Source organism: Dermacentor silvarum, chromosome 5, assembly GCF_013339745.2.
Source record: "Dermacentor silvarum isolate Dsil-2018 chromosome 5, BIME_Dsil_1.4, whole genome shotgun sequence".
Classification (NCBI taxonomy): Eukaryota; Metazoa; Arthropoda; class Arachnida; order Ixodida; family Ixodidae; genus Dermacentor; species Dermacentor silvarum.
The window spans coordinates 21,674,193-21,701,229 of record NC_051158.1 but is presented as its reverse complement, the minus strand read 5'-3'; the positions used below and the strand labels follow the sequence as shown (position 1 = coordinate 21,701,229).

General features: G+C 51.1%; 3 protein-coding genes across 3 annotated transcripts in view; 1 reads left to right on the top strand and 2 right to left on the bottom strand.

The window, feature by feature from the left end:
- Positions 1 to 27,037, top strand: part of LOC119453994 (tether containing UBX domain for GLUT4-like) — a 50,638-nt gene that overhangs the window by 2,641 nt on the left and 20,960 nt on the right. The gene's annotated exons all lie outside the window — the stretch shown is intronic.
- Positions 291 to 3,301, bottom strand: LOC119453033 (integral membrane protein GPR155-like). Its single transcript, XM_037715009.2, is given in 2 exon segments — positions 291 to 1,460; positions 1,462 to 3,301. Coding segments are annotated over 2 exon segments (2,775 nt in total). The 5' UTR covers positions 3,219 to 3,301; the 3' UTR covers positions 291 to 442.
- On the bottom strand, positions 367 to 26,651 carry LOC119453032 (integral membrane protein GPR155-like). The gene is given in 4 exon segments (XM_049667485.1): positions 367 to 416; positions 8,561 to 8,895; positions 23,903 to 26,023; positions 26,025 to 26,651. Coding segments are annotated over 3 exon segments (2,802 nt in total). The 5' UTR covers positions 26,397 to 26,651; the 3' UTR covers positions 367 to 416; positions 8,561 to 8,586.

The following is a 27,037-nucleotide window of genomic DNA, read 5'->3' as shown; positions in this document are numbered from 1 at the left end:
CTGATTGTACTATTTATTTTTTGCTGTCACAGCAGAGAGCAAGTTGCAAGAGCGAATTCAGATCGAAGCGGGCAGACTGATTGCTGCCATGTTGTTGTGCAATCGCTGTCCCCAGCGGATGTCGTCGCGCTGACTTCCGGGCGACAAGCGATATTTTCTGGCTGCCCAGAAACCGGCGACACGACCAGCGACAGCGACGGATAGCCCTCCGCGACGGCAAAACCTGTCGCTCATCGCCGTCGCTTGTCGTTGTCGCTCGAAAATCGCGTGCATGCGGTTGGGCCTTTAGTCTTCCACAACCACAAGTGACACTGCAACTGTTCAGTCATGACCTTAGGCGTGTCCATCAGGACAGATTGTGTTGGTCTTTCGCTTGTTTGAACTGTTTCATGCAAACACACATTTTCATCACATACCTAATAGCAACGTCCCGGTCACATGCTCACGAAGAAACATCCAACTCCTGTGAAGGCAAGAATGTGTAAGTGTAGAGCTCATCGCAAAAGTGGTGTCGGCCAGTTACATGTGCTATGACCCTGCCTTCGAGAAGCCACTTGCCATATCGGGTGGCCTGCACTCGATCTTGACACAGTCCAACAGCTATAAGCCAGTCGACGAGATCTCTCCCCATGAATGCAAGATGAAGTTCCGTGCCACCAGGACCAGGCCGCGAATGGCAGATGTCTGTAATGCAGGAGTCTCTGTGGTACACATGGAACTGTGTACAGATCTGACGGGCCTCTGGAGACAGGTCTTCAAGCTTTGGAAGCATGAGGGTGGTTTTGTCTCTTCGTCTTTGCTGTCTGCACGAAACGAAGTACCATGTGTCAGACAGCCATCCAAGGAGCCACTTGGCATCAAGACCGAACACGAGGAATGTCAGCATTCCTTGTCCGTAGTTGAGTATGATGTCCACGAACGTTAGCTCGACCAAGATTCCTGTTGGACAATCCGTGAGAAGAAGCTGCCAAAGTGAGACAGCGAGTCCAATGACCATGGAGATGCTAAGTAAGAGAACAAGCACGGTATGTCTGAAGACTTGATGTATGTCGTCGTCTGCTTGAACCACGCTATCTAGGTCGAGCACTTCGTCTGTGTTATGTAACCCTATGTCATTCTGCCGGTTGTATGTGCCAATGAGACTCATGCAGTGCCTCACTTGCTCCTTGTCGCAGTTGAACTGTGGCCCACAGAGCTGATCGAAAGAAGTACTTGGGGCCTGTTTCATGGGTGACACGTTGAATTCGAACCTGCTCGAGTTCACCGACTTGCATGACAGCTTGGAAAGAGTGCCCGACGTTGACAACTTGGTCCTCTGAGCTTTCACCTTTGGTTTCGGGCTGCTAATGAGGTCTTCGAGATCTGGAACAGTGCTGTGTTCTTCGTCCGAGCAATTGGCACAGTCCTCACAGCCTCGTGTACATCTGTCTGACTTGCCCTTTGCCTCTTCTTGCTGCACCCGAGGCCCGTGTGCAAGAGCTCGACGACGGCTGAATCAAAGGGCTGTTGACATCGGAGTGATCCATGTTGTTTTGTTCGTCGTTGTCACTGCTGACTCCGATGGGGCCGTAGTCCCTCATCTGCAGGCGGGACCTGTGCTGGAATACGAGGCTCACCACCGTGAAGAGGAGACTGGTCAGGAGAACGGTGACGGCCACAACTGCCTGGATGTTTCCGAACAGGAAGTTTGGGTTCGTGCTGCCGAGCCTGGGTACCCTCTTTGGAATGCTCAGGCACAGCGAGAGCGCCACCAAGATGGAAGATCCGAACCCGGCGACTACAATGAGCCACTTGAGTCTGAGCACGAAGCAAAGCGAACGCCAGTGTAGCAAGGCGAGCAGGCCCGCGAGAATCGCAGTCCCAACGCGGGACGCGAAGATGCCAGCTAAGGACAGAACCGACTGGGCGTACGCCAGTGGCGACAGAGGGTCGTCGATGCTCGTGGCCTCCCAGAGGATGCCACCTAAGGCTGTCGCAAGCTGGCAGACTACCAAGTAGATAGTGGTCCCGTGCGTCACTCTATGACGTCTTCGGAAGAGCACGACCAAAAGCCACAGGCAGCAGGCGGCGCTGATAGCACTGGAGGTGACCATGGTCTTCCCCATCGTCGCGGCAAAATCCTTGAGAGAGTGCACCTTCATTTGACTCATGGTGGCCGTGATGAAGATGAACGGCGCTGAGAGGAAGGTGCCGGCGACCATGGCCGTCGAGACGGCGGCCGTCGGGAGCCCGTACTGGGCCGCGAATAAGAACACGCTGGGCGCCATGGGAAGCATCCCGTAGAGGAAGCCGAAGTTGCCGAAGTCCTTCCGGTCGCGCTCGTTGTTGCCCACGCCGAGCAAGTTGACCAGCTCGCGCATGACGAGCGGGCACGCGACGATCTTGGCGGTGACGAGCAAGACGGGCGTCAGCGCGGCGTACTTTCCCATGCTGCCCAGATTGCCGATAATGCTGAGACCCAGCAGGTACAGCGCCGTGGCGATGAAGGCGACACCGAGGGAGTCGAGGATTCCTTCGACCACCGATGGTAGCGCGGCGCCCGACGTGCTGACATTCCAGACGATGCCCAGAGCCGGCGCCACAACCGCGGGGTTCTTGACTATGCCCGTCAGCGTCGACAGCAAGCGTCCGCGCTTGGGCGTCGCGGGTTGCATTCCTGCCACCGTCTCGCCGTTGTTATCTCCGTGCGTGCGACCGTATTCCATCATGACAAAAGCGATAGGGTTGAGAAACGCCATATGTATGGGGGCGATCAAGTAGAGGTAGTGGCTGAACGTCGGCTGTATCTTCTCGTAGAGGTGCACGAAGAGCGGGTAGCCGAAGCCGAAGTCGTTGCTCTGCGAAGCGGCGATGGCGTACAGGCCGGCCTTGGCGAAGCTCGCTGGCCTGCCCACGAGTGCGAGCGTGACCGCCGCGACCACGGCGAAGATGGCACACTTGCCGATTGCCACGGCGGCCAGAAACCTCCAGTTGACCTGTCCGAGTGCGATCACGGCGAGAGACTTGAACGCCGCTGCCGGCAGGGCGAAGTAGGAGACGAACACCTTGAGGCTTCGAGTCTCGGCAGGGCCGATGAGGCCCATGCGGCCGGAGAAGTATCCGAGCAGGATGATCGCGAAGCACCGGATCAGGACTGGCAGCAGCTCTTCGTACACGGCGTTCTCGTCGCCTCCACCGGGTGCCGATGTTGTGGGGATCGACGGCGCGGACGGGTCCATGTTGGAAAGCGAGCGAGCTCACCGCAATTATTTCGCGCGGAGTCTAGTACGACATATTTCTTCACATCGTACTACATTTCCCGAAGGACTGCGCCGCGTATTTCTGGAACCAAATAGCGTGAAGCTTACGGCTAGGTTCTTCCTTGTGTCTGTAGTGGTACGGAGTCTTCTACAATATATTATAAACCTTATTGAGTAGTGGCAGCTGCTTCACGTCATTCATGTAGTACTCCATCCGGCTGTGTTAATAGATGCGCACAGCTGCACGGCGCCTATAGTAGAATACAACTTCAAAAAAAAAAAAAAAAGAACAAAAAAGCACTGCAGTTGGCAACAAAGGCACACGGACCGTGCGGGGTTGTGTTACTGCGCCAGCCAATCACCGAAGCGAACAAAATCGTCGTCATGCGACCTTTTCAAATTGGTGTTGTATTTGATACGACTGTACTTGTTCAGACGTGAGCAGCCTTGTCTAAAACGCGGGAACGGCGGCTTCCGGGGCTCTCCGGAGCCAGCCAGCGACGTCTAACGGTAGTTGCTGGGCCCAAACGTACCCAGCACCTACTGTTAGACGTCGCACCCAGCAGCTAGCGTTAGACGTTGCTGGCTGGCTCCGGGGAGCCCCGGAAGCCGCCGTTCCCGCGTTCTAGACAAGGCTGCTCACGTCTGTACGTTCCGCTATAATAGACGAGTGAAAGCGTATAAAATCACGCACTTACGATTTTATTTTATTGCGATAGCAATTATATGGACATTTCAACCGGATTTCTGCCGTCGCCGTGAGGTTCCGTATAGATAAAATCTTCGCCGCGCGCCGTATGCCCCAGAGGCAGCGTGCGGGGACGCGCGCTATCACGGAGAGCGAACGCACTCAATCTCCCACGCGCAAGCAAGGAAGCGGAAAGCCAGCGCCGGCACTTCTCTGCCAACAACCGCGCTCGTCGTTCGTCCGCACAGTCTCTTATCTCTCCCACGCGCAAGCAAGGAAGCGGGAAGCCAGCGCCGGCACTTCTTTGCCAACAACCGCGCTCGTCGCTCGTCCGCAGTCTCTTATCTCTCCCACGCGCAAGCAAGGAAGCGGGAAGCCAGCGCCGGAAGGAGCGGGGGGGGGGGGGGGGGGGGGGGGGCGCACTTCTACGCTGCCAACAACCGCGCTCGTCGTTCGTTCGACCGCACCGTCTCTTATCTCCACACGGCTCTGACCTTTATGCGCATTCGCCGCTCAGTTTCCGTTGAAGCGATAGACCGCACGTACCTTCGCCCGCTCCTGCGGCGTATATATCCGCTCGCTGCCAGCGTTTTGACGGTCGTTGTCTGCAGTCATTCAGTGTGATCTATTCATGTTTGTTTGTGCGCGCTCACACCACGCTTCTTCAATCAGTTAGTAATAGTCGGGCCACATTTTCCAACGCACGCTACACATGGAATGCTGCCCGGGTCGGCAGTGCAGCGCTACAGGTGTGTCCCTTCGCACGCGCTGCCCACGGGAAGCGCTTCTCATCAACACCACCGTTTCACACGCGCCTTCTCGTGGTCATCGAGTCTCTCTTCATGTCGGTCTACTTACGCCGCAGCACACCTGCTTACTTAATCAGCTCATGTTTACTACAATTCATATTGCTACCAAAGCCGCTCACCTTACTTCGTATGACATTGCTGTGTTGCTATCGCATTCATCGCTTCGCCCTTAGGACGAAACTGTGACATTTTTTATGGTTATCGCGCCTTATTTAGGTAACAGGGAAAGTTTGACCTACGAACTATTTGCAGAATCGCCGAGGAACGATGGCTGCCGGTTATGAGGGCGTGGGCGGGGCTTCACTGCAGACTTAAGTTGTATCCGACTATAGGGATTGTTACTGGCGAGCTTAAGTGCGTGATAGTCCTTGAGCATAGAACTGAAGTCTCTGTTGTCGTGGTTTATGAGTCATAAACTCTCCTAGAATGGCTTCTTGCAGATGCCACGGCTGTGGTACGAACCTGCGATCATTGGTTGCCAGCCTGTTAATGCGTTCCGATCCTTTTGCCTGTAACATTGCGTGATAAATTACACGAATTGTATTTGCAGAAGTGGCATATACAGAATTCATTCCATTTCTGCGCATGCGAAACAAGTTTAAATAAAATAGTTTGTCGAGTGTTGTCAAAGTGCTGCAGGTTTGAAACAGATTGCTGCACACTAGACGATTTGTATGAAGGGGACCGATTAGATATCGTGTATTTGGCTTAAAAGTGTGATTTATTCTTCCACCAAGCAAGGAAGTGTCTTGTGAAAATCCCGATAAATGCTTTGTTCTAATTCTGCTATTGTAAGCAACCAGAAGTGTTAAAAGAGCATATACTTGGGCATGTTAGTAATCCAAAGTAACAACTTCTTTACACGGGCACAGAGAACACCAGAATGAAAGGAACGATGCGGACACAGCGCTAACTTCCAACGTTTGTTTTATTTTTCGAAGCGGTACATGCACATTCGAACCTCGTTATAACGAAACAGGATATAACGGAGTAAATGAAATTCCCCTTGAAATCCCCATAGAGATCCCATCCATGTAAACCTCGTTTTAACGAATTGAAATTGTTCTGTTAATGGATATAACGAACTAAATTCATATCCGAAACCAAAAAATCACCGCCCCTTCCACTCTGCGAAGATGGTCGAACAGCGAAGCTGTGCATTCGCGGCCGCTTGGCTGGCCCGACGGCGATACTTGCGGGGGATGGGACGCGTCGGCGTCCACGGGCGACGGCGTTCCTAGCGCTTTTATTGTATGGACACTCCAAGCGCATTTCTGTCGTCGCCGTGAGGTTCCGTATAAAGTCCAACGGCGATAAAATCGTCGTCGCGCCCGTACGCTGTGTGTGCGAAGTGAAAGCGTGCGAGGGTGAGCTGGCAATCGCGGCTAAATGTAGCGCACGCGAGGGAGGAAGGCAGGCCGGAAGCGCACGGTCGAGGTGACGGAGAGGGGAGGGGGGTGCATTCTCCGTCGACCGCTGCTCACAGTGCGGCCGCGTGGGCGCCGTATCTTGAAAGCGATCTGCGATGTGGACGAAGTGCGTGCCCGCGTGGGCCTCATCTGCAAAGTGATCTGCGATGGGGACAGAGTGCATGCGTCAACTGCCGGTAGCTTCGTATGCGCTGTGCTTTCGACGTTTAGTTCGCGGTCAAGCGAGACGACAGGCAGCGCGAAGGTCAATTTGCCCGCTGCTGCTGGCGTGCTTTCTCACTTCAGCGTTTTCACAGCGAGTTTCCTTGGTCATCGAGCGAGATGTGTTCATGTTTACCTGTGCGCGCGTGACACCGTGCTTGTCTATTTCGTAAGCGAATGTTCACAACTTTATACGGCCCATCAAACGACTATCCTTGCTTCGTATAGCTCTCTTCTAATTGGCTATCGCAATCGACGCTTCTCCTTTCGGGCGAAGCTGCGACTTTTTTTCTACGGCGTTCCCAGACACTAGTCCTTGACCAAAGCTCCGTATATACAACCAACGCCAAGGAGAACTCTTCTCACACCCCACTCCTCCGTTGACGTACTGTTTTCCTACACCGCGATTGGTTGGCGCGTCTCACGCTCTCCCCGTCCAACGCGCTTACGTCAACCCCCCTCTCCGTTCTCCTTTTCTTCTGCACCCTCTCACAGCATTCTCACAGGGGGGAAAGGGGCAGTTCAAAACTGCCGCGTTCCCGCGTCGAGTACGTCGTCGAGCAACACTGGTCTTTCTCACCCATGGAGGAAGGAAACAAAACAGGAGAGGCCCTGACGTCACTTTTTTGAAGCCGGAAGTGCAGCCATGTTGGTTTGCCACCTCTCTTTGCGCCTCCAATCAGGGGTTCTGCAACTCGCCGGAGCAGATGGGCGCGAACTTTGAACTTGCATTGTTACGAGCCGCCGGAAGTGTGTGCTCCTGACGCGCGTCAAAACAAAGCCTACAAAACTTCTGTAGCAGTTTTAGTGAAGCAGCCGCGCTCCTGTGTTTTTCCGTGGCACGTTGAAGAAGACAACGAAGACTCGCGCCGTGATTGCTTGAGTGTATCTGTTGCTGGCCGACACTCACACTCACAGACCTAAAACACAACTTTCAAGCTTACACACCACACTCCGAAGTCAGCTTTTCTCGCGAACAAAAGGTGCTGCGGGAAAGACACCGGCGGAAAAATCGTATCTCACTTTTCAGCGACCGAGACCAGCAGCGAAAGCTTCAGGAGCGCGGTTGCCATGGCAACGTTGACATTTGGGGTACCCGTCCCAGTGCTCCTTTGCGAAAAACAGCATGTGACTTCCGCCACACCTTCTCCAATACGCTCGTGCTGGCCAGGGCCTCTCCTGGGGTTTCCTTCCTCCATGTTCTCACCGCTGCGCGTAGCTGCGCACACGCCGCAGCTCACTATCGCACTTGTCTCGCGGTCCAGTGACCTCTCTCTCTCTTGCGCGAGCCGCGCCACGATACGCGACGCGGCTACTCGCGGCGTTGCCAGAGATCAGTGCATAGACGATCTGCGTACTCCTTGTTTCTTTACCGTGTGCGAATGGAGGTGGCAATTGAGGGTTCACAAAATTCGTACCTTGAGAATGGCACCAAACTGGCTAGTTCCTACTAGCTCCATATGGGAAAAGGCACGTAAAATGTAGGACAAGGTGATTAAGGACAACGGTGCATGGCGTCTTGTGATCCTTCTTTACCTCGCACCTTTATTCTACGTGCCTTCTCCTAATAATATTTGCTTGACTTCCCCCTCTGATAATGAATCAGTAGTCGGGTTAGTTCTGGTGCATTTTATTTCATATCTGTAGTGCCATAGTAGTGCCATTTCTTCTGAAATCCATAGTGCCACCTGGCTCTATGGATTTCAGAAAAGGTGCTATGCTGCTATTGAATCACACTATGCATTGTCATAAGCTTGTAAGAATATCCTAGCTTAATAATCTAGCTCTTTAGCTTTATTGCTCACTACAAGTCTCCTTTTAAGCTTCATAAAAGTTTTGCATATCTATTAACAAAAACCACAGTGGCACTGTGACAACTTTTAAATTGAGAGTAAGTTCTGCTCCACATTCTTCAGGCTCATCATCCTTGCCAAAATAGGTGATTGTGGAGCATCAAGAGCTTCATTATACGAGAACATAAGCGCCTATTTTCTTTCACCATCCCTCGTTCGGTGCATTGTCCCATTAGTGCAGCACCAAGTAGTGCGCTGTCCACACAAATCTCTAGTCTTCCACAAACACAAGCGACACTGCAACTGTTCAGTCAAGACCTTGGGCGTGCCCATCAGGACAGATTGTGTTGGTCTTTCACTTGTGTGAACTGTTTCATGCAAACACATTTTCATTACATACCTAGTAGCAATGTCCCGGTCACATGCTCACGAAGAAACATCCAACTCCTGTGAAGGCAAGAATATGTAAGTGTAGAGCTCATCGCAAAAGTGGTGTCGGCCAGTTACATGTGCTATGACCCTGCCTTCGAGAAGCCACTTGCCATATCGGGTGGCCTGCACTCGATCTTGACACAGTCCAACAGCTAGAAGCCAGTCGACGAGATCTCTCCCCACGAAGGCAAGATGAAGTTCCGTGCCATCAGGACCAGGCCGCGAATGGCAGATGTCTGTAATGCAGGAGTCTCTGTGGTACACATGGAACTGTGTACAGATCTGACGGGCCTCTGGAGACAGGTCTTCAAGCTTTGGAAGCATGAGGGTGGGTGTGTCCCTCCGTCTTTGCTGTCTGCACGAAACGAAGTACCATGTGTCAGACAGCCATCCAAGGAGCCACTTCGCATCAAGACCGAACACGAGGAATGTCAGCATTCCTTGTCCGTAGTTGAGTATGATGTCCACGAACGTAAGCTCGACCAAGATTCCTGTTGGACAATCCGTGAGAAGAAGCTGCCAAAGTGAGACAGCGAGTCCAATGACCATGGAGATGCTAAGTAAGAGAACAAGCACGCTATGTCTGAAGACTTGATGTATGTCGTCGTCTGCTTGAACCACGCTATCTAGGCCGAGCACTTCGTCTGTGTTATGTAACCCTATGCCATTCTGCCGGTTGTATGTGCCAATGAGACTGATGCAGTGCCTCACTTGCTCCTTGTCGCAGTTGAACTGTGGCCCACAGAGCTGATCGAAAGAAGTACTTGGGGCCTGTTTCATGGGTGACACGTTGAATTCGAACCTGCTCGAGTTCACCGACTTGCATGACAGCTTGGAAAGAGTGCCCGACCTTGATAACTTGGTCCTCTGAGCTTTCACCTTTGGTTTCGGGCTGCTAATGAGGTCTTCGAGATCTGGAACAGTGCTGTGTTCTTCATCCGAGTAATTGGCACAGTCCGCACAGCCTCCTGTATATCCTGTACATTCGTCTGACTTGCCCTTTGCCTCTTCTTGTGAACCCGAGGTCCGTGTGCAAGACCTCGACGACGGCTGAATCAAAGGGCTGTTGAAATCGGAGTGAACCATGTTGTTTTGTTCGTCGTTGTCACTGCTGCCTCCGATGGGCCCGCAGTCCCTCATCTGCAGGCGGGACCTGTGCTGGAATACTAGGCTCACCACCGTGAAGAGGAGACTGGTCAGGAGAACGGTGACGGCCACAACTGCCTGGATGTTTCCGAACTGGAAGTTTGGGTTCGTGCTTTCGAGTCTGGGTACCCTCTTTGGAATGCTCAGGCACAGCAAGAGCGCCACCAAGACGGAAGATCCGAACCCGGCGACTACGATGAGCCACTTGAGTCTGAGCACGAAGCAAAGCGAGCGCCAGTGCAGCAAGGCGAGCAGGCCCGCGAGAATCGCAGTCCCAACGCGGGACGCGAAGATGCCAGCTAAGGACAGAACCGACTGTGCGTACGCCAGTGGTGACAGAGGTTCGTCGATGCTCGTTGGCTCCCAGAGAATGCCACCTAAGGCTGTCGCCAGCTGACAGACTACCAAGTAGATAGTGGTCCCGTGCGTCACTCTATGCCGTCTTCGGAAGAGCACGACCAAAAGCCACAGGCAGCAGGCGGCGCTGACGGCACTGGAGCTGACCATGGTCTTCCCCATCGTCGCGGCAAAATCCTTGAGAGAGTGCACCTTCATTTGACTCATGGTGGCCGTGATGAAGATGAACGGCGCCGAGAGGAAGGTGCCGGCGACCATGGCCGTCGAGACGGCGGCCGTCGGGAGCTCGTACTGGGTCGCGAATAAGAACACGCTGGGCGCCATGGGAAGCATCCCGTAGAGGAAGCCGAAGTTGCCGAAGTCCTTCCGGTCGCGCTCGTTGTTGCCCACGCCGAGCAGATTGACCAACTCGCGCATGACGAGCGGGCACGCGACGATCTTGGCGGTGACGAGCAAGACGGGCGTCAGCGCGGCGTACTTTCCCATGCTGCCCAGATTGCCGATAATGCTCAGACCCAGCAGGTACAGCGCCGTGGCGATGAAGGCGACACTGAGGGAGTCGAGGATTCCTTCGACCACTGATGGTAGCGTGGCGCCCGACGTGCTGACATTCCAGACGATGCCCAGAGCCGGCGCCACAACCGCGGGGTTCTTGACTAGTATGCCCGTCAGCGTCGACAGCAAGCGTCCGCGCTTGGGCGTCGCGGGTTGCGTTCCCGTTACCGTCTCTCCGTTGTTATCTTCGTACGAGCGGCCGTATTCCATCATGACAAAAGCGATAGGGTTGAGAAACACCAGATCTATGGGGGCGATCAAGTAGACGTAGTGGCTGAACGTAGGCTGTATCTTGTCGTAGAGGTGCACGAAGAGCGGGTAGCCGAGACCGAAGTCGTTGCTCTGCGACGCGGCGATGGCGTACAGGCCGGCCTTGGCGAAGCTCGCTGGCCGGCCCACGAGTGCGAGCGTGACCGCCGCGACCACGGCGAAGATGACACACTTGCCGATCGCCACGGCGGCCAGAAACCTCCAGTTGACCTGTCCGAGTGCGATCACGGCGAGAGACTTGAACGCCGCTGCCGGCAGGGCGAAGTAGGAGACGAACACGTTGAGGCTTCGAGTCTCGGCAGGGCCGATGAGGCCCATGCGGCCGGAGAAGTATCCGAGCAGGATGATCGCGAAGCACTGGATCAGGACTGGCAGCAGCTCTTCGTACACGGCGTTTTCGTCGCCGCCACCGGGTGCCGATGTTGTGGAGATCGACGGTGCGGAGGGGTCCATGCTGGAAAGCGAGCGAGCTTACCGCAATTATTTCGCGCGGAGTCTATAGTACGACATATTTCTTCACATCGTACTACATTTCCCGAAGGACTGCGCCGCGTCTTTCTCCAATCATCTAGCGTGCCATTGCTGTGAAGCTGACGACTAGGTTCTTCCCTGTGTCTGTAGTGGCACGGAGTCGTTTACGATACCCCGTAGAGCAGTGGCAGCTGCTTCGTGCCATTCAAGTTGTACTCCAGCCGGCTGTGTTAATAGGTGCGCACAGCTGCACGGCGCCTATAGTAGGATACAACCGTAGTCCCTTAATAGCTTTTTCAAAAGTATTGAGGGACCATGATACAACTTAAAAAAAAAAAAGAAACAGCAGTTGGCAACAAAGGCACACGGACCGCGCCGGGTTTTGTTATCCGCCAGCCAATCACAGAAGCAAACGAAATCGTCGTCATGCGACCTTTTCAAAATGACGTCGTACTTGATACGACCCTACTTGTACGCTCCGCTATAATAGACGAGTGAAAACATATAAAATTACGCACTTATAATTTTATTTTTGTGGTTGCCGTGCCTTATTTAGGTAACAGGGAAAGTTTGACGTACGAACTATTTGCAGCCTCGCTGAGGAACAGTGGCTGCCGGTTATGAGGGCGTGGGCGGGGCTTCACTGCAGACTTAAGTTGTATCCGACTATAGGGATTGTTACTTGCAAGCTTAAGTGCATGATAGTCATTGAGCATAGAACTGAAGTCTCTGTTGTCGTGGTTTATGAGTCATAAACACCAGTGACTTCAGCAACGCACGCCTCCACAGATTGGATCCATGTCTGCAACTCCGTCTTCCACCAGGGTTATCACGAGCGGAAGCAACACTTCTGTGCCGCCTGTGGCTCGGCGTGGCATTCACGAACGCCTATTCCTTCCGCATTGGAATGGCTGACAGCCCTGCTTGCAACAACTGTGGCCGCGAGGAGACAATCAAGCACCTACTCTGTGACTGTCCCCGCTACAATGTGGCAAGAAAAGTGCTTGCGACTGCGCTTGAAAAACTGGACAATCGCCCCCTCACAGAAGAAAAAGTTTTAGGACACTGGTGTAGACGCACTTCGGCACTCAAGGCCTTAAGGGCTCTGCTGAAGTTTTTAAGGGCTTGTGAATTGTGCGACCGGCTTTGAACGTTGTAGCGCGTAGGGTCGCGTTATTGCGCAAATTTTCTTACTTCAATGTTTTTTTTTCTTCTATCACCTTTTATTCCCTTTGCCCCTTTCCCCAGTACATGCAGGGTAGCAAGCCGGTATTCACACTGGCTAACCTCCTTGTCTTTCCTTCTTTCTCTCTCTCTCTCTCTCTCTCCTAGAATGGCTTCTTGCAGATGCCACGGCTGGGGTACGAACCTGCGATCATTGGTTACAAGCCTGTAGCATTGCCCATAGCATTGCGTGATAAGTTCCACGAATTGTAATTGCAGAATTTGCATATACAGAATTCATGCCACTTCTGCACATGCGAAACAAGTTTAAATAAAATAGCTCGTTTGTCGAGTGTTGTCAAAGTGCTGCAGATTTGAAACAGAGATTGCTGCACACTAGACGATTTGTATGGCGGGGACCGATTAGACATTGTGTATTTGGCTTAAAAGTGCAGTTTATGCTTCCACCAAGCAAGGAAGTGTCTCGTGAAAATCCCGATAAGTGCTTTGTTCGAATTCTGCTATTGCAAGCAACCAGAAATGTTAAAAGAGCATATACTTGGGCATGTTGCTAATCCATATAATGTGAGGAAGAAGATCGGCACGCTGAACAGCCCCGTTGCCATCGTGTTCGCTCTCTGGCTACGCCCTACCTGCTGGTGCTGCGTTTGTCGCTGCCGCTCTACGACCCAAATAAACCCCCTTTACAGTAACAACTTCTTTTCTAGCACAGAGAACATCGGACTGAAAGGAACGACGTGGACACAGCGCTGACTTCCAACGTTTGTTTTATTTTTCGAAGCGGTACATGTACACTCGTACCTCGTTATAACGGAACAGGCTATAACAGAGTAAATAAAATTCCCCTTGAAATCCCCATAGAGATCCATCCATTTAAAACCTTGTTTTAAGGAATTGAAATCGTTCTGCTAATGGATATAACGAACTAAATTCATCTCTGAAACCAGAAAATCACCGCCTCTGCCACTCCGTGAAGATGGTCGAACAGCGAAGCTTTGCATTCGCGGCCGCGGCCGCTTAGCTGGCCCGAACGGCGCTACTTGCGGGGGGATGGGACGCGTCGGCGTCCACGGGCAACGGTGTTCCTCGCGCTTTTATTGCGATGGCAATTAGATGGACCCTCCAAGCGCATTTCCGCCGTCGTCGTCGCCGCCGTGAGATTCCTTATAAAGTCCAACGCCGATAACGTCGTCCCACACATAAATGTGTGCGAGTGAAAGCGTACGAGGGTGAGCCGGCAATCGCGGCTCAATAGAGAGGTTTAACTTGTCCGGTAATCGGGTAAACGCGGGCGGACGGGGCATTGGGTCGTTGTGCGGAACCGTAAACGTGAGCGGCCTGTATGGCGCTGCCAGCTGGTGGCGCCATACAGCTAATATTGCAGTAACCATGTGTATTCTACTTCGCTGCTGGTGTAAATTTTCGGCAGGAACGCGATTACGCTACTGCCGAAAATTTACACCAGTAGCGAAGTAGAATGCACTTGGTTACTGCAATATTAGCTGTTCTTGTCGGTTTGATCTCTGCTGCCACCAGGTGGCAGCACCATACAGACCGTTCACGTTTACGGTTCCGCCACAACGCCCGGTCCGCCCGCGTTTACCCGATTACGGGAGAAGCTAAACCTCTCTAATGTAGCACACGCGAGGGAGGAAGGCAGACCGGAAGCGCGCTCTTATTTCGCGCGCGAGGCACGGGGGCGAGGCGACGGAGAGAGAGAGAGGGAGGGGGGTGCATTCATCGCACTTCATCGCTTGCGTGGCCGTGTTGCGGTTCCGTGGGCCGCAAATCGCATTTCCATGTTTACAATTGTGCACCCCATTGGCCATATATGCAGTAAATGGCAATAATGGATGTTACGAAGTAATTGCGGCTCCCCCTTCAACTTCGTTATAACGAGGTTCGAATATTTATATATATATTGTGACACTTTTACGTGCTTTCGAGGTTTACGCCTTAACAGAATGTGGGTAACTGGCCTAAAATCGACCAGTACGTGTCCAGCTGCAACGAGTGCCAACGTCACAAGCGTCCGACGAGCGGAGGCTCCGCCTGGTCGACTACATCCAGTGTCACCCCCAAGCACTCCTTTCGAGCAAGTCGGCATCGACCTTCTCGGTCCATTCCCGCGGTCATCTGATGGGAATCGCTGGATTGTCGTGTGTGCTGATCACTTGACACGCTACTGTGAGACAGCTGCTATACCATCGGCTACTGCCACCGAAGTGTGTATTTTTCTGCTGCGTTTCGTCATTCTGCGACATGGACCTCCCAGAGTCATCATCAGCGATCGTGGGCGCCAGTTCACTGCAGACGTGGTCGAAGAGATGCTCCGTCTATGTGCTTCAAGTTTTCGACATTCCACCCCGTATCATCCACAAACAAACGGCCTTACGGAGCGCACCAACAGAACCCTCACTAACATGCTGTCCATGTATGTCGCGTCCGATCATAAGAACTGGGACAGCGTGCTACCTTTCATTACGTACGCATTCAATACCTCACAGCACGAAACTACGGGCTACAGCCCCTTCTTTCTTCTTTATGCTCGTCCGCCGCGTTATACATTGGACACTATCTTCCCGTTTTCAAGCCACGATAATCTTTGTCTATCCGAGACCGTCTCTCTTGCTGAAGAGGCCCGACGACTTGCTTCTTTGCGCACGCTAGTTTCACAAGACCGCTCGAAGGCACGCTACGACCGCCGACGCCGACACGTGATATATGACCCTGGTGACTTCGTGTGGCTGTGGAAACCAGCAAGAAAACGTGGGTTATGTGAAAAGCTACTGGCCCACTATGTGGGGCCATATGTTATCACGGATCGTATAAGCGAATTGACTTACCGTATAGCACGCCTCACATCAAATGGCCGACGGTCAGCAAAGACTGAAATTACGCATGTCGCCCGTTTAAAGCCTTTCGTCTCTCGACAGCCTGTTTGACTTACCCGGTGGGCTTCGTCTGCGTGTAGGGAAATGTGACATTTTTACGTGCTTTCGAGGTTTACGCCTTAACAGAATGTGGGGCATCCAAGACGGGTGAAGAGAAAGACGACGTGCGGCTGGCTAGCTGAATCTCGACAGGCGCTCAGCTGATCAAGGCCGTCGCGACTAACTCTGCCTGGCTGGCTGTTCAATAAACGCCTTTCGCGGGCGTAAAAATATATATATATATATATATATATATATATATATATATATATATATATATATATATATATATATATATATAGAAAACAGACAGCAGCACACACAGGCGCATTTGTTCAAGTTTTGTACCATAAGAACAGCAAAGATGCATGTGTGTTGGGAGTTAAGATAAAATGAAGACTAATAAATTTGCTGCAGGATTAGGAGCAAATCGGATTCTTCAGAGTTCGATTAAAGGCACACGAACACACGTGTCTCCCAAGCTAGCAATCTTCGCCGCTTAAATTATTTGGCGAGTTGTTTGCATCGGACGTCTTCCTATCAGACTGCATTGCGTGAATACGGGATCGCTCCTGCAGTGAAAGGCCAGATGGCCTGTGTCTCCAGTTTGCACAAGATTTGCGTGTTCACGTAGCCTATCATTTGTGCAACGTCCCGTCTGGCCAATCTATTTTTTTTTATTTATTTTTTGCCACAGGACAACGGCAACTCGTACACAATTTACTCTCACATTTAAAGGGACAGACAACCGCTTAGAAAATGAATCGAGATAACCCCGCTGATGTAAAGATAGCCTTTCGTATTGGTTAAAACGAGCCATGCTTTTCTCATTAAACGTCGATTTATATTTTTCATTCTTCATTAAAAGTCGTGAGGAATGACCTTTGGCGCCCTACGCCGCAATAACATGTAGATGCATAAGCAACCTATCACGTGACCTTCTTTAGTGTACGCGGTTCCCGGTCTTTTTATTAGTATTGAAATGCAGTACACTTTTTTTCTGTTATAAGTTTTTCCCAACTTACAATGTGCAGATAGGCCTTCGTTTGTAGTGAGTAGAAAAGTGGCGCTGCCTACGCCTTTGATGAGTTGGTTTGGCTCGTCTATCGACAGAATAGTGATGACGGGGGCCAGCCAGCCATGACGTTAGCGTGTACTTGAACAGAAACGTGGTACAAATATAGGAAAGACCTGTACAACAATGCAAACGTATTGTACCAGGTTTTTATTTTTCGAAAGTGGTTGAAAAGGTCAAAATGTAGGTGGTTATTCACAGTTGCACTCACTCCTGTGAAAGCAGAACGATGGGCGGCTTTCACAATTTGCGAGGTAGGTTATCGGTAGCGCTCCGACTTCTCAGCATTGCTGGAGGAGAAACTCTTTCTTTTTTTTAGAGGCTGCTCAGATCGAAAAAATTCTGCTTACAAAATATCCGCGCGCTTTTGGAAGTAACCGCTGCAGGGTGTAAACACTGCCGAGGGTGAGATATATATATGCGTTGCGCCACAAAAACATTATAGGTACTGAAGACTCGGTTGTCAGTCCCTTCAGCAAAGACTAGAAAGCTTGTCTGGTGCTGAAAGTACGACTCTTAACAATTGCGTTATTTCCGATCTTCTTCAGCCTGTGGGGGACGTCGTGTTTGTACGGTATTAATGCGCACTTCTGCTTCACTCGCTCCATTTCTGGCGTAGCATATTGCGCACCCTTGCGGGCGCATTTGACGGTCTTAAGCAATCTTTGGGTTACTGCTGTGACAACATAATGTGGAAATTCGGCTTTTTTTTTTTTTTTTCAGGCGATCTGCTTGTGCCAAGAAACTGCTGCAACACTTGTGAAAACGTGAACGGCGAAGCGCATTAAGGTTAATTTTGCGATGCCCCTCTTTACTAACTTGGAGTGGCTAGACGAAAATGTCAGCAGTGGCTTGTTGGCCCTTGGTTCATGCAACCAGCGCACATGGTTTTCCTCGAAAAACGTTCGTATGTCAAGGAATCGCGAAGTCCTGTCTTTCGGCAGTTCTTGTGTGACTGAGCGGTTGGAAGCATTTGGTGAAAAGATCGAGCACGCTTGAACCATCATCACGAAGCCTGGCTGAAGTTGTATGCCAAGTAATATTGTGTAAAAGATGTAACTGCGTATTTGCACTTTCTTCATCTGTATTTGGTTTTAACGCGATAGCGTTTAGGACCTCGTGTCGAAGAAAATCCGGCGTCGGAAAGCGGCGTGTGATCGCGGGTGGCGGAGAAAATCATTCAACCACATCGACCGCGCAGGCCGTCCACGTGGTGCAAGGTTTTGGTGAACAAAAATTTAATTTATCACGGTGAAATCCGTCAGAAAAATGGTAAAGTGCGACTTTACCATTCGGCGTCGGATTCGCCGTCGGATTGTTTACCAATGGGCGTCGTATTGTAATTTGAATGTACGAGAAAACCTAATTCTGCTACGAGGAAACTCAAACACAAACCCCTTTTCCAGCATTTCTACCATGCCTTTTCGTGCTTATCGCGCTTTGTCAGTGGTCGGAGCGACGGTCCGCTCGCGTTATCAACGGGATTAGCCGGCCGTGAGCGATGTATGATGAGACTAGAGTAGAATAAGTCTTAAGGCATCGCTACAAAATCGCGGCCCTGCGCGCGTCGGGGCAATAGCAAACAATTAATAAAATAATACGAAAAGGTGCTAGGGCCTTCACTATGAGGGCGACCACTTATATTGCCCCTGGAAAAACGTCTTTCCAGCAATGCATTTCAGTTTAAAAGTGAAGCGGACTTTCAGGGGATCGGTGTAAGCTTGGTCTTTGTAAGCTGGCTTTCCCACGTTCACTGTTGCAGTGAATGAAGCCTACTTGCCGTATGCGAACGATGCGAACTGGTCCCGATAACGCTATCGCGTTCTACTCTTAAAGGCGAAGCTTAAGCGTCCTCCAATTTTTTCTTTCTCGTTTTGTTTTGCCCTCCTGCTATAGTCGGGGGTATGTAACGAATAAAAAGAAATTGTTCAGGAAACACTAGATAGTCGTTAACACACCCAAATACGTTCTTTACATTTGTGTTCTCTATCGGCTATTAATTTCCTGTTCACACAAGCAAGATAAAGGTCGCTTAAGATTGCCGCAATGCAGATTCCTTGTTTTTGGAAAAAAAAATATGTTCATATCCCACTTGGGAAATGTGGCACACAGATCAAAATAGAGCAGTTCAAGAAACCCTTGTACAGATATGCAGGCGGAATTTACAAACTTCAGTTCATCGTAAGCACAAGATGCTATTGATGCTATGAGTGCAAAACAAAACGAGAAAGAAAAATAATGAGATAAATTAAAGTGCAGGGGTGGAAGTGCTGCGACAATCTGCTTTTCCTGCGCCATCGTGCTCCAAAACGCATTATTGCGCCGAAACTGCTCCCCAGCGGTGCCTCCATGTCTGACATGCTCGATAATTCGGACGGCTTCGCGGCATCACCACGTACGCCATAGCGTCAATGTATAAGAACGTCTCTAATTTCGGACGCAAGAACCCTTCGGCGTCAGATTTTCCGGACTCTGTGCCGTGGCCGCAGGTCCGAAACGGCATCAATCCAAGTCACCACCGCGGCCATCTTGATTTTCTCGCCTCCCCGAACCGGCGCTCTCGCACGCAGATCCGCTGGCAGCCGTGGCCACCACCGCGGCAACGCTAGGCTTAGCTGCTTCGACGTTCGCTATTAAGCTTCTTGCCGTTCGGTGCCGTGTTTTTCATTGAAATAATTCCCCGCTGTCAGCAATGGCACCGACTCCGCCTTTGTAATAATCCTCGCGATTGGCTTCGAAGCTCGGGAAGCACGGCGCGTTGCGCAATGCCGGTTCCCGAAAGTGAGATTCGCCTCAGTACAGCAGTGTTACGCGGTGAAGCATACGCGAAGTATTGCGGTGAAGCATAACAAGAGTGGGAAGGGGAAATTGTCACGGGACACAGTATGTGTTCACCTAGCACAAATGGTTTCCAGCAGAACGTATGGACACGGACAGATAGGGACGACGACACATGCTGGACTAGCAACTGAATGTTTATTCTTGGTTTTATAGCACAAGACAGCCAATTCTTTTTCCTTCTGTCATGCCGGTTGTCCGTCTTTCAGAGCGAAATGTCGTCTTTGCGCAAGTAGTTTTTTTCTTTTTCTGTTAGTAGTATCGATGGTGTACTGATGCATGATTGCCCGCTTCTGGCAATGGCCATGGCTTCTAAAATTTCGCGCGTCAACTTGTCTTTACTTTTTTCTAAAACCTTTATGCCGTAAAGTTGTACGGTGCAATGGTGCTGGCGATGATGAAATGGACACCTTCCTCGAGCTTTTGGCCTCCTATCTTAATGCCACCATCATTTGTCTTGGAGAACAGCACTACATTCAAAGAAGTGGAGTGTACATCGGCTCACGAGTCGCACCGTACTGGTGTGACCTGTTAAAAAATTAAATTATGGGGTTTTACGTGCCAAAACCAGTTCTGATTATGAGGCACGCCGTAGTGGGGGACTCCGGAAATTTGGACCACCTGGGGTTCTTTAACGTGCACCTAAATCTAAGTACACGGGTGTTTTCGCATTTCGCCCCCATCGAAATGCGGCCGCCGTGGCCGGGATTCGATCCCACGACCTCGTGCTCAGCAGCCCAACACCATAGCCACTGAGCAACCACGGCGGGTTTGTGTGACCTGTTCCTCGCAGCAGTTGGTAGAAGAATTGAGGATGCTTTAAAAGACAATCACGTTCTAACAATATTTCGCTATATGGATGATTTACTCCTGTTATGCAAAACAGCAGATGAACCATAGTTAACCAAGTGCAGGGAAGGTGTCCTGAATACTTTCCATGAAGCATGTCCGGATTTAAACTTCACCTTTCAAATGCCAGAAAAAAAAAAGAATTAAGTTTCTTGATTTGGCCATCACCTTCGAAATGCAGCACACATGCTGGAAGTACGAGACCCGCTCTTGGGGGGGCAACGGGTTCCTGCCATACGATTCCGACCATTCTAAGAATGTAAAACAATCCATCGTGACCACAGTGCTACAAGCCGCCCTAAAGAAGTCGTGTTATCACCTCATGGAAGAAAGCTTCATGCACCAGGTAACCAGGCTCAGCAACGCTGGCTATCCGAAAGGCTTGCTTACAGCTGTCGCCAAAGGGTTGCTAAAGAAGATGAAACTCCTGAACAGCAAGCCTCAAGAAGAAGAAAAGAGTCAACAGAAAAGGAAGAAGGTCGCTGTTGTGCCTTATATACATGGCCTAACCCATAAGCTAAAGAAGATAGCCGGAAAGGAAGGCATCACGGTTGTATGTTCAGCACCAAACAAGGCATATTCAATGTGTGCGCGAGTCAACAATGGCCAGAAAAATAAGCAGCACACAATCAACCACCAGAAGAAGTACACTGCCTGCAAGACAGGAGTGATATATGATATACCTTTATCATGTGGCCAAAGATATATAGGACAAACAGGCAGGTGTGTCAATGACAGGACAAGAGAGCACGCAGCATCTTTAGAAGGAATCTCCGCTGGGCATCTCGCTTTTCATCATCGCCAGCACCATTGCACCGTACAACTTTATGACATACAGGTTTTAGAAAAAAGTAAAGACAAGCTGACGCGCGAAATTTTAGAAGCCATGGCCATTGACAGCAGCGGGCAATCATGCATCAGTACATCATCGATACTACTAACAGAAAAAGAAAAAAACTACTTGCGCAAAGACGACATTTCGCTCTGAAAGACGGACAACTGGCATGACAAAAGGAAAAATAATTGGCTGTCTTGTGCTATAAAAGGTGTGGGAAACCAAGAATAAACATTCAGTTGCTAGTCCAGCATGTGTCGTCGTCCCTTTCTGTCCGTGTCCATACGTTCTGCTGGAAACCATTTGTGCTATGTGCAACCAACGAGCTCAGGCAAACACTATTCTGAATGTGTTCACCCACCGTCTTCTGTCACAATATGAGCACTGATATGCCTCATAAGTGTACTGGCAGGCCTACAAAGAGGCATTTTCCGGACGTGCCTGTGGCGATTTCAGCGTTTAGTGGCAGTAAAAGGCGTGCATTCAGTGTTTGGAACTGCCCGATTTTTCGCACTATTTCGTGGGCTCTAGGGAGTTCGAAAGGGTGGGCCACTCTAAGTTAATAAAAAAGGGCCATCGCAAAATTAACCTTAATGAATTCACTTCCCCATTCAAGTTTTCACAAGTGTTCTTGATACAAGCAGATCACCTGAAAAAAACGGGATGTCCAGAGGATGTTGTCACAGCAGTTAACCGAAAGTTTGCTTAAGACCGTCAGATGCGCCCGCAAGGGTGCGCAGTAAATACCGTACATGCATGATGGCTCACACAAGCTGAAGAAGATTGGAAATGACGAAAATGTAAGAGTCGTCTTTTCAGCACCAAACAAGCTTACTAGTCTGTGCAAGGACAGTTACTGTGGTTCCAAGAAGCCCAGTTGCTAGAAAAAGCACCAGGAAAGCTTTGTTAAATGTGAGTTATTAATATTGTGTACCAGTTAGCGTTGTCATGTGGCAAAAAATTCATTCGCCAGACGGGACGTTGTGCAAATGATAGGGTACGTGAGCACACACATCTTGTGCAAACTGGAGGCACGCGCCCTCTGGCCTTTTACTGCAGGAACTGTGGGTGCGATTCTGTGTTCACTGCATGCATTCTGATAGGAAGAAGTCCGATGCAAACAACTCGTTAAATAATTTAAGCGGCGAAGATTGCTAGTTTGGGAGACATGTGAGTGTTCGTGTGATTTTAATCGAACCCTCAAGAATCCGATTTTGTAAACAACATGCAGAGAATGGCTTGACGGGGATGGTGAGACAGGCTAGTCTCTTTATTAATCCTGCAGCCAATTTATTACTATCTTCATTTTATCTTGTCTCCCAACACACATGCATCTTTGCTGTTCTGAAGTACAAAACTTGAACGAATGTGCCTGTGTGTGCTGCTGTTTTCTATACATACATGAAGTGTTCTGAGAAATAAACCAAACGTGTAAGTTAGCACTGTGTCCGCATTGGCCCTTTCAGTCCTGTGTTCTTCTTTGTGCTCTTAAAGAAGTTGCTACTGAAGTGTTACTTTCAACATACTTACCACCATGAGTACTCGCCATGAATCAGAGTTGTTTACAGCGCGCTAAAGAAATACTACGAGAAAGCGAAGCTCTTCGACACAAACATTTCTTGGCTTGTGATATTGAAAAGTTGTGATGGTTTGAAGGTCACTCACTCTCAATCTTTTGGTTGAGTCTTCAAGTACTCCACGTTTCTGTACTGTGTGTGAGTGGAGGTGGCAATTGAGAGATGATAAATGCCTTGCAAAATATTACCTTTACATCAGTAGCAAACTGGTTAGCTTGTAATGGTTCTTTATTGGAAAAGGCACATAGAATGTGAGACAAGGTGATTAAGGATAACGGTGCATGTCTTGTCATCCTTCTTCACCTTGTACCTTGATTCTACGTGCCTTTTCCCAATGTTTGCTTGAGTATCCAATCTGATAATGAATCAGTAGTCGGCTTACTTCTGGTACGTTTTATTTCACATCTGTAGCTGCTGCCTGGTACTATGGACTTGCGAAGAAATTGTTAAGAAGGCACTATGCTGCTATTGAATCACAGTGTGCATTGTCATAAGCTTGTAAGAATATCTTAGCTTAAGAATCTAGCTCTTTGGCTTTTTTGCTCACTACAGGTCACTTTGAAGCTTCTTAAAAGTTTTGCATAACTATTTACAAAAAACCACAATGGCACTTTGAGAATATTTAAATTAAGAATAAGTTCTGCTCCACATTCTTCACGCTCATCATTTCTGCCAAGTGAGGTGATTACGAAAACATAAGGGTCTGTTTTTTTCACCATTCCTCGTTCGGTGCATTGTTCCATTAGTGAAGCACCAAGTTGTGCGCTGTTCACACAAATGTCTTTCACAACTGCAAGTGACACTGCAACTGTTCAGTCAGGACACATTGTGTTGGTCTTTCGCTTGTGTGAACCACTTCATGCAAACAGGTTTTCACCACATGCCTAATAGCAATGTCCCAGTCACATGCTCACGAAGAAACATCCAACTCGTGTGAAGGCAAGAATGTGTAAGTGTAGAGCTCATCGCAGAAGTGGTGTCGGCCAGTTACGTGTGCTATGACCCTGCCTTCGAGAAGACGTTTGCCATATCGGGTGGCCTGCACTCGATCTTGGCACAGTCCGACAGCTAGAAGCCAGTCGACGAGATCTCTCCCCACAAAGGCAAGATGAAGTTCCGTGCCATTGGGACCAGGTCGTGAATGGCAGATGTCTGTAACGCAGGAGTCTCTGTGGTACACATGGAACTGTGTGCAGATCTGACGGGTCTCTGGAGACAGGTCTTCAAACTTTGGAACCACAAGTGTGGTTGTGTCCATCCGTCTTTGCTGTCTGCACGAAACAAGGTACCACGCGCCAGACAGCCATCGAAGGAGCCATTTGGCATCAAGTCCGAATACGAGGAACGTCAGCATTCCTTGTCCGTAGTTTAGTATGATGTCTACGAACTCTAGCTCGACCAAGATTCCTGTTGGGGCATCCGTGAGAAGAAGCTGCCAAAGTGAGACAGCGAGTCCAATGACCATGGAGATGCTAAGTAGGAGAACAAGCACGGTATGTCTGAAGACTTGGTGTATGTCGTCATCGGCTTGAACCACACTATCTAGATCGAGCGCTTCGTCTGTGTTTTGTACCCTAATGGCAGTCTGCCGGTTGTATGTGCCAATGAGACTCATGCAGTGCCTCACTTGCTCCTTGTCGCAGTTGAACTGTGGCCCACAAAGCTGGTCAAAAGAAGTGCTCGGTGCCTGTTGCGCGGGTGACACGTTGAATTCGAACCTGCTTGAGTTCACTGATTTGGATGACAGCTTGGAAAGAGTGCCCGACTTTGAGAACTTGGTCCTCTGAGCTTTCACCTTTGGTTTCGGGCTGCTAATGAGGTCTTCGAGATCCGGAACAGCGCTGTGTTCTTCCTCATCCGAGCAATTGGCACAGTCCTCACAGTCTCCTGTACACCCGTCCGACTTGCCCTTTGCCTCCTCCTGTGCACCCAAAGCCTGAGTCTGAGAACCCAAGGCCTGAGTCTGAGAACTTGACGACGGCTGAATCAAAGGGCTGTTGACATCAGAGTGAAACACGTCATTTTGTTCGTCGTCGTCACTGCTGCCTCCGATGGGCACGTAGTCCCTCATCCGCAGGCGGAACCTGTGCTGGAATACGAGGCTCACCACCGTGAAGAGGAGACTGGTCAGGAGAACGGTGACGGCCACAACTGCCTGGATGTCTCCGAACTGAAAGTTTGGGTCCGTGCTGCCGAGCCTGGATCCCCTCTTTGGAATGCTCAGGCACAGCGAGAGCGCCACCAAGACGGAAGATCCGAACCCGGCGACTACGATGAGCCACTTGAGTCTGAGCACGAAGCAAAGCGAGCGCCAGTGCAGCAAGGCGAGCAGGCCCGCGAGAATCGCAGTCCAAACGCGGGACGCGAAGATGCCAGCTATGGACAGAACCGACTGGGCGTACGCCAGTGGTGACAGAGGGTCGTCGATGCTCGTAGCCGCCCAGAGGATGCCACCCAAGGCTGTCGCCAGCTGGCAGACCACCAAGTAGATAGTGGTCCCGTGCGTCACTCTATGCCTTCTGCGGAAGAGCACGACCAAAAGCCACAGGCAGCAGATGGCGCTGACAGCACTGGAGGTGACCATGGTCTTGCCCATCGTCGCGGCAAAGTCCTTGAGAGAATGCTTTTTTATTTGACTCATGGTGGCCGTGATGAAGATGAACGGCGCCGAGAGGAAGGTACCGGCGACCATGGCCGTCGAGACGGCGGCCGTCGGCAGCTCGTACTGGGTCGCGAATATGAACACGCTGGGCGCCATGGGAAGCATCCCGTAGAGGAAGCCGAAGTTGCCGAAGTCCTTCTGGTCGCGCTCGTTGTTGCCGACGGCGAGCAAGTTGACCAGCTCGCGGGTTACGAGCGGGCACGCGACGATCTTGGCGGTGACGAGCAAGACGGGCGTCAGCGCGGCGTACTTTCCCATGCTGCCCACCTTGCCGACCATGCTGAGGCCCAGCAGGTAGAGCGCCGTGGCGATGAATGCGTCCCCGAAGGAGTCGAGGATTCCCTGGATCACCGACGGTAGCGCAGCGCCCGACGTGCTGACGTTCCAGACGATGCCCAGAGCCGGGGCCACAACCACGGGGTTTTTGATTATGCCCGTCAGCGTCGACAGAAAGCGTCCGCGCTTGGGCGTCGCGGGTCGCGTTCCCGCCACAGTCTCACCGTTATCTTCGTGCGTGCGGCCGTATTCCATCATGACAAAAGCGATAGGGTTGAGAAACGCCAGCTGTATGGGGGCGACCAAGTAGAGGTAGTGGCTGAACGTCGGCTGCATCTTGTCGTAGAGATGCACGATGAGCGGGTAGCCGAGGCCGAAGTCGTTGCTCTGCGACGCAGCGATCCGCGTACAGGCCGGCCTTGCCGAAGCTCGCCGGCCGGCGCACGAGCGCGAGCGTGACCGCGGCGACCACGGCGAAGATGACGCACTTGCCGAGCGCCACGGCGGCCAGGAACCTCCAGTTGACCTCGCCGAGCGCGATCGCGGCGAGAGACTTGAACGCCGCTGCCGGCAGGGCGAAGTAGGAGACGAACACGTTCAGGCTGCGCGTCTCGGCAGGGCCGATGAGGCCCGTGCGTCCGGAGAAGTATCCGAGCAGGATTATCGCGAAGCACTGGATCAGCACCGGCAGCAGCTCGTCGTACACGACGTTCCCGTCGTCGCCGCCGCCGGGTGCCGATGTTGTGGTGGAGATCGACGTCGTGGACGGCTCCATGCTGGCTAGCGAGCGAGCTTACCGCTTATTTCGCGCGGAGGGCTCGTGCCTGTGCCAAGATCGAGTTGACGGAAGTCCGCCGCGCCGTCACACCACCCGGGTGGCCGGGGATTAACCGGTGTTTAGCGGTTTGTTGTTACGACGCGATAGCGGCGGGCCGCGCCGCTGCTGAAACGGGCGCGGCCATTACAGGTTCCGAGCGGATCACGTAAGCACGCACCGTCTGGCGTCGCAGTGCCCTTCGTGTGAAAGAGAGCGACGGACAGAGGAGAGAGTTGTTAGGATGAGCGAGGCGAGAGCTTGTGGGGAAGAGAGAGAGAGAAACTGCGTTGACAAAGTAAAAAAAAAAAAAAAAAAACAAAAAGAAAAAAAAAGCAAATCGTGACGTTATGTCCTTCCCCTCCAGGTGCGCAAGCGCAGCGGCGGTGCCGCTGTCGTATTGGCGGGCTTTTTGAATCGTCTGTCGTCCGTTGTGAACGCTGCTGCTTTGTTTCGAACGTTGGCGAAAGCTGCAGTTAAGGTATTGTGTGCTAAAGGCCCTCCGGCAGTATTTATTCCCGGTCTCTTCGGGTAATCAATGATTAAATTGGCACTTCTAAACTAATTTTCTCAGATAACTTTGGCGTATCGCGTATGAAACA